Here is a 7,835-nt window from a genome sequence, read left to right on the forward strand (position 1 = left end):
ATGTAAGTGCTTATATGGGACAACCCATCAGTAAACAGCACAGACTAAATAAAACAAGGTGAAAATATCCTTATGAAGATGTTATATGCTCTTAAAATCGAGGCAGGGATAAACTTTAGCTAGTGTTTCACAAAGAGCTTCCTACCAGTGGGGTTTTTTTAGATAACTTAATCTGTATTTCAGACAAAGATATTCCCTACCTTGACCCAAGCCTCTACCATTTAAAACTTGCTACCCAAAACTAACTACCCCATATTTTCCTGTAGACATTTTTCCTTTTTATCTCTGCCCTCTGCCTTACAGTGCTCGTCATGGTACGGTAACAGGAACCACATGTAGAGATGTCACTGGCAGGAGATAAGTTTCAAAGCATTTGCAGAGAAACATGGTTGGTACAGCTGAATCAGATCTTACTTCCTTCACATGTGTTTCAGTCAGCTTCTCAACATGGGACTTCTCTTAACACATTTCCCCAGGACCTACCATTACATAGTGGTGGAGGGAGATTGTTTCATGGTACTGATTTCATTCTGTGTAGTTATTGTCTGTGTTTATTTGGCATTTTTCTGGGCATCTGTAGGTTGCACAAATAAAAACATTGCCAAGCTGACAGCAGTACCCAGTAAGCCCAGTTAGCAGTTTGACAGTTAGATCCTACAGCTTGATCACAATGTAGACGATCTGTCTTGTTTTTTTTCTCCACAGATAGCTTTGTCCAGAGACCTTCAAGACCATCCACAGAAACAGTCCACCACAACCCCCCAACCATTGAACTGTTGCATCGTTCTAGATCACCGGTCACCAACAACCACCGTCCATCACCAGATCCCGACCAGCGGCCACTGAAGTCCCCTATGGACAACACTATGCGTCACCTCTCTCCAGCTGACAGGGTGCCGGGGACAAGGCATCAGCAAGAGAACAACCACCAGGAGCCCTATCCTCTCTCAGTGTCCCCGATAGAAAACAACCACTGCCCGCCTCCTTCTGAGGTGCTCCAAAAGCCCTCCAGCCCTCGCCAGGAGAACACCAGGGTCATCCAGCTGATGCCCAGCCCTATCATGCATCCTTTGATACTGAACCCCAGGCACTCCGATTTCAAACCACCAAGGTTGTCTGAGGATGGGCTGCACAGGGAGGTAAAGCCAATCAACCTGTCCCACCGAGAAGAGTTAGCTTATATGAACCACATCATGGTGTCTGTATCCCCTCCTGAGGACCATGCAATGCCAATTGGAAGAATAGCAGGTAAGTGACGTTCTCTAGGCTACACCAAAGTTGATGCTCTTCATTCATAACTAACCATGCTCTGTATTAAGAGCTTCTCGTTTCCTTTTGCTACTCTGTGACCTCAAGAGTTTACTGGCATTCTCCAAGTTTCACCACATCTGTGGTTTAGACAGTTAAATATGATTAGTTCAGTTTCATAGCAGGTAAGCCAAGGTGCAGAGTGACTTGCTTGTGACCGCAGAATGCGTAATTGGTATTGAAACATTTGTGTCCTGACACTCACTGCCTCTCTACCCACTAGCAATCCATTTGTTTCCCAAGATACCTATCTTCAAAGCCTTGCCCTACAAAGAGGTAATTTTCCAAGACTTGAATTCACATTAGCATCCAGTCTTATGGGAAGGAAAAAACCCTCTGTCAGTGGGCTTTGAGATAATGCAGTGTCAAGCCCGCTATTATGGAGATGGCAGGACTGATGAAGTATCACCTCGGAGCCCTGCTTCACAGGCTTTCCTGTGCCTCTCACACTAGGATTGTCCCTTTTTACAGAAACAAGGTTGCCTTTGTCCCACGCAAACCACAGGCATTGTCTCACTTTTGTTATTGTAAATAACTGACATCATAAGAGCTGAATCAGGAAGCTGTGGTTACAGAAAATGTTTTTTGTACTTGAAAGGGAACTGTAAATAGATAGGGAGAGGGGGAAGGGGAATCCAACCACTTCAGAAATATGCTGAATGCCCCAGTAACCAGTTTCTTTTGAGAGATGTAAATACGCACCACACCCAAAAACATTCCATGCATTTATGTCAGGTGATACCCAGCTCCTGTGGGGTATTACACATGTCCGCAAACGCACATTTTAAAACACCTTGTTCTTTTTTCTCCTTACATGCCTTAAATATGTTACAGATGTGCTGCTGCCTCAGCTTTAGCGAGATAAATTTTCTATTTTCTTAGGACTTAACCACTTCAAATTCAAAAGGTACATATCTCACCATGTAGTCAAACATCGAGCACAACAAGGGCCATGATCCTTTCACGTAATAGAGAGATGGATTACAGAAATTAATCTTTTGACATTTTTGCCTGGCTGACATTTGTCTCTCTCCTTTTGATTTTTATTACCCACGCTATTCTCAGCAAGTTGAGAAATATACTTAATGTTGTGGCAGAGAAGATGTCCCACTGGTTGCATCACTGGAGATTTCCTTTCCATAAAGTACTGTTGGAAGATCAGGGGGGTTGTTAATTTTTATTTTTCAGAAGGAAACGTTCTCTAAGAAGGAAGCCTAGACTGAAAAGAATATAAGAAAAAAATATGGGAAGCAGGTGGTGGTGTAATTTTTTGATTTAAACCCAGGAGTTGTCTTACATAATTGGGAACCTTTGGTTTCCGCACGTTGTGCACTAGGTCCAGTGACACCAGCCCTGTAACCAGTACTCCCACATCCTATCCATCCCTGTGTTGTTTGCAGGGCAACAGAGCCCAAGCCCATGGATATTTGGGCCTCACACAGTCGCTTGGCAAATCCGTGTAGCAGTTTAAAGGGCCATACACAGGCCGTCTTTGCATGCTCAGCTGCTTTCACTTGCAGTCTCGTGGCTTTGCTTAGTCCCACCAGCACGGGTGGCATGTCTTAAAGAGCTGGTGAAGTATTTCATGCCAAAAAGACCTGAGGTGTACTCAGGCATTCAGTTGAGATGAGGGCAGTGCTTTATGGCCAAGGGTCGGGGGATTACATAGCCAGTGGTTGCTAGCATCTTAGATCTCTACTGATAAATTTGCCAGTGTACTTCCGTCGGTGCCCCATGTCCTTTAATTGTAAATGCCAGCAAGTCTCACTTGCTGTGCTGGCACAAGCTAGTGCTATTCTGGTTGGGTTGTAATGGCTCCTGGGCTGTAGCTGGACCCTATAAAAAGTTCACAGCCAATTTAAAGGTGACAAAACCCAGATTACTACCAAAAACGTAGACAGCCCATGTTTCATGCCTGAAGTCAACTTCATCGGTGCCATTGAATTCAATGGCAGCATACTTAGACGCCCTAGAAAGGAAGTACATACCTTTCTACCCGCTTCCCACCCAGCTCACAGCCTTCAGTTTAGAGCTCTTGCCCTTAAACGATTTCATTTTAAGAGCATTTCTTTTTTATTTCAGCACAAATCTATTTACCACCTGAGTGTCCTTATCTTCACTGGCACTGCTATAGTTAACATGGAGGCTTTTGACCAACCATGGCTCGCCACTTCGATTTGAGAAAGACCATGAAAATTATAACACTTGGCTCTTACACTGCAAATGTACATCACTACAGATGTATTGTTAGAAAGAGCTTTTTAAAAATCACTGGCATTATTTCCATTTTATGGATGAGGAGGACTGATGGGTTGAAAAGATTTGCCGATAGTCCGGTGCCAGAGCTAAGTACTTAACCTGTTTACAGTGGTGAGAAGAGAGCCTTGACTTTCTACTGGCTTAACCATTTGCATGCAGGTGATTTTCAGGGGAGCTGGGGCTGAGGAGCAGCTACCAGGGAAGCCTCGTGGGCTGCTGACTGAAACACTGGGCTGAGCTCCAAAACATGTTCTATTCCCAGCTCAGATATTTTAAATTGTAAAAGGAATTCTTCCTGAACTTAAGATACCTCACAGCCTCATAAACCTGTTTACTTGTAGATAGAGTCTGTTTTTAAATGCAGCATGCAGTTACTTGGTACTGAGAAAGACAACAATGTTTTCGCTTGCAGGTATCCACAAATTCTCTGTTTTCAGGAGGTCGATCAATAGAGCTCTGGACTTCCTGTCAGACAGAATAATGACCGCTACTCACCACCTGACTAATCTTTCCTACCTTTTTATGTAATATCGTTTCTCAAAATATTAATTTTACTGGTAAAGCACTTTCCCTTTTACGGCAAAGAATTTCAAATTGAAGGTCTTACTCTCTCTTCCTCTAAGGCCATTTTACACTTTTCTAGCAAAGCAAGAGGCATAAAGTATCTTTATGCTACTCATTAAGGTCCCATATATTATTCATCAATGGCTAGAGTTGATTTTAGAAATTATGTTTAGCTATCTTCTCAACACACTGTGCACGAGTCTTTTCCATAACTGTGTCAGAAGTAGAGGGCATTGTGTTGGGATGACCCAAAGGCAGACTTACATCCCCTCTAACTACCAGGCAAAGGTTAAGCTAACTCAGGCATCAATAGTTATCTAGCTATGACAGCACTTAAAAATATTAAAAATACCTCAGAAGGGGAGTTTAGCAGAGCGGCGTAATGGACAGTTTTCCCCACTGGCACTGCTAATTCAAAGCAGCAACAGTGTTTGTTGGTAGTCAGCTCCTAACTTGGACCCTAGCAAGCAGGCAGTCTATCTGGCTTACTTTTAGCTCTGAATTTTTTAAATAGTCCATCTTGGTTCCCCCCAAATAGTCTCCAAGGATTTCACTCTGTGGAGAAAAAAAATACATTTTTCTCTTTTTTTCTACTTTTTTTTTTAACACAGTTGCAGTTTCAATCAAGACACACGCCTGAAAGTAGCTCTTCTGCAGAATGGAAATTCCACTCCCCGTACACCTCTGACTGGGAGGGTTGCGTTATCAAACATTTTAGGACTTTGATATCTCATAAAAGGTACTTCCCCAAGGTACAAGGAGAAGCAGGGGTTATTGCGTTGGCAGGGGTTCGTAGCGCGTCACGGCTGGGGCATGCCCTGCAGCCCTGGTGGAACCACAGCCACCAGAAACCCTCCCTGCAGCCATCCTGAAGTTCTGCCCCCACGGCTTTCCTTGGGAGCTCTGCTGTTGACTTCAACCAGGGCGGTCAGGTTTTCACCACAAAATTTTATTTAGGTGTCAAAAATGTCCTTTTTTTTCAGATATCCATGTCCACCTCAGCTTGTTAGCATGGTGGAAAATGGGAACCGAGATATTTGATCTCACCAGAAACCTGTCAGTGGCTTAAAGGAAGACACAGGAATCCCTGCAAGAGGCAGTTACGGGATTATCCGACTACAGCAGGGTTGGTTTCATCGTAACTTTTATCACATAGAGGTTGGCTTAGAAACATCCAAATTAGTCTAATGACATGTGGGTATTTACCTCACTTTTTATTCAGTCATTTAAAACTAATACAATTCTGGATGTTTCTTGTGAGGGGAAATACATTGCTGAGCAGGTTCCTGGGATCACCAGCTCTCTGTGTCTTTTTCTGTACTAGCTCTCTGGGAGTGAAAGGCTTGTTCACTAGTCCAGAACTAGTCCACTTGTTCACTAGCCCACAAACGTTGGGATACAGATATAACTACCCCTTTACTCGAGCGTTGCCCGCTGCGAATGCTAACCAAGCAACGGCGTGGGTGTGAAAGGCAGAGTGCCGTAGCGCAGTGGTAGGTGCAGCAGGCCTCCCCCCAGGGGATCCCAGTCCTGTTGGGCTCGGGACCCAACAAAACCCATTCAGCTGCGGGTTCGCGCTGTGCGTGTCCGAGGCAGACCTATCCCATTCGTACAAGCAGCTTGGAAGGATGAGCATTGCTATTCCTCCCCTGAGCCCCACCCTGCCTATTGCTATTGATTCTGCTCGGCGTTTGGCAAGGCGGGGGGCGAATCTAAAGGCAGGTGAGGTTCGTGCCTCTTGTTGTCTATCGGTATGCTGTTCTTATCAGCTGGGTTACCTTAGCAACTGGGCTGTATCTGACTTTATGAGCTGCCAGATTTGTTTCTTCCCCTTCAGCAGTCTGAGGAAAAGCCAGGTAATGTTTAAACTGTTGAGAGGCACATTGTCTACCACTCTCTTGGTTTGGCCCATAAAACTATTGACTGCTGCTGGAATGAGGACAGGCAAGATTCTTACTCTGCCAAAGTCATGAAAGAGATCTACCTCCAGCTTCGCTTCTGACTTGCCTCACCCTCTCGGTGTGCCACACATCCAGAGAGTACGGGGCATAGCATGAACCCCGCCTATTTGGGGCAAGACACGTACAACCAGCTTCTCAATAAAAACGAGCTGACGGCCGAAAGTGAAAATGCAGTCCCCTGTTAAGAGCGCATCAGCTATGAATGACTCACCTTCTACTAAAATCTACAAAACAGCACTTAGGATGGGCGTAGGCCGTGTGCTAGCTCTGAGCATGGCGAGGTCTTCCACCCCAAAGCTCTGTAAGGATAGCAAGTTGGTTGTTTTGTGTGGGGAGAGAGGTTGGAGGGGGAACAGGATCAGGGGTTCTCCTCCCCCTTTGTTTGAAAAACTTAATCACTTCTCATAAACGTGCGTGGGAGGGGAAAAGACAGGAGGGGATAGTTGAGTGAATCTTTCACAACATAGTGCTTTAAAAAAGTGCAGATCAACTGATACCTTTTTTTTACTTCGGAGTTGAGCTGGAAACCTTCTTTTAAAGGAAGGCAGGAAAAAAACTCAGCTGATCGAGCTATTAAATTTGTAACAGTAGGCATTTAGAGCTTAAACATCACAAGACACCAAATTTCAAACCACGGCACCTTGGTCAGCAGTGTCTCCTCAACTTACCTGCTAGGACCAGAGCCTCAGCGCTCGCATTTGCTCCAGATGTGTCAATGTGACATTTACGACTGTGTCAAGTTGTAGATGATTTTTTTTTTTAATGGATATACCAGAAAAATCCTTCATGCAAATGCAATTACACCACATTAGTTTATTTTCCTTTCTGTACAAAATAGCTGTACATGCAGAGTTACTATGCCATGGCATATGCTGGGTGGTAGGGAGGGAGGGTGGGGAAGGAGGCAAAAACCTCTTATACCTGTATAGTAAAGGGGGTAAAAAGCAACAACTAAGCACAACTTAGAAGTTAAAAGTTTTGCAGCAGCTGATACCATTAGCCCTCACAGAAGGGCTGGAAAAAATTATGGAGAAGATTATACTGTGTACTATTGAAAGGCAGTTAAAGAATAATGCGATCATCAGGCACAGTCAACATGGGTTTACAAAAGGGAAGCCCTGTTTAACTAATTTGATATCTTCTATGACAAGGTCACCCGCCCAGGGGATGAAGGGAAGGTGGCGGATGTAGTTTTTCTGAATTTTAGTAAGGCTTTTGATACTGTCCCTCACAGCATCCTTCTGGACAAGTTGTCCGGCTGTGGGATGAGCGGGTTCACGGTGCGCTGGGTGAAGAACTGGCTGAAGGGCAGAGCTCAAAGGGTTGTACTGAATGGGGCTACCTCTGGCTGGTGACCCGTCACCAGGGGTGTTCCTCAGGGCTCAATTCTAGGGCAGTTCTGTTCAATGTATTTATCAACGACCTGGATGCAGGAGTTGAATGCACCATTAGCAAGTTTGCCGATGATACCAGAGTGGGAGGTGCCGTTGGCTGTGGAGGCACAAGTAGCCTTCCAGAGGGATCTAGACAGATTGGAGCATTGAGCTATGATTAATGGAATGAAATTTAACAAGTCCAAATGCTGGATTCTGCACCTGGGACAGAGTGACACCAGGCACAAGTCTAAATTGGGAGAGGAGTGGCTGGAGGGAAGCCCTGCAGAAAGGGATCTGGGGGTGCTGGTGGGCAGCAGCTCAACAGGAGCCAGCAGTGAGCCCTGGAAACCCAGGGGGCAAACCCAAC

The 7,835-nt window shown here is 45.0% G+C and overlaps 1 protein-coding gene across 1 annotated transcript in view; it reads left to right on the forward strand.

The window, feature by feature from the left end:
• The window catches only part of ETV6 (ets variant 6), a 35,135-nt gene that overhangs the window by 8,167 nt on the left and 19,133 nt on the right, over window positions 1–7,835 (forward strand). The window contains exon 3 of the mRNA XM_009703284.1: window positions 706–1,248. Coding sequence (XP_009701586.1) covers window positions 706–1,248 — 543 coding nt within the window. The remainder of the gene's footprint in view (window positions 1–705; window positions 1,249–7,835) is intronic.

This window comes from Cariama cristata, unplaced genomic scaffold, assembly GCF_000690535.1.
Source record: "Cariama cristata isolate BGI_N322 unplaced genomic scaffold, ASM69053v1 scaffold3447, whole genome shotgun sequence".
Lineage (NCBI taxonomy): Eukaryota > Metazoa > Chordata > Aves > Cariamiformes > Cariamidae > Cariama > Cariama cristata.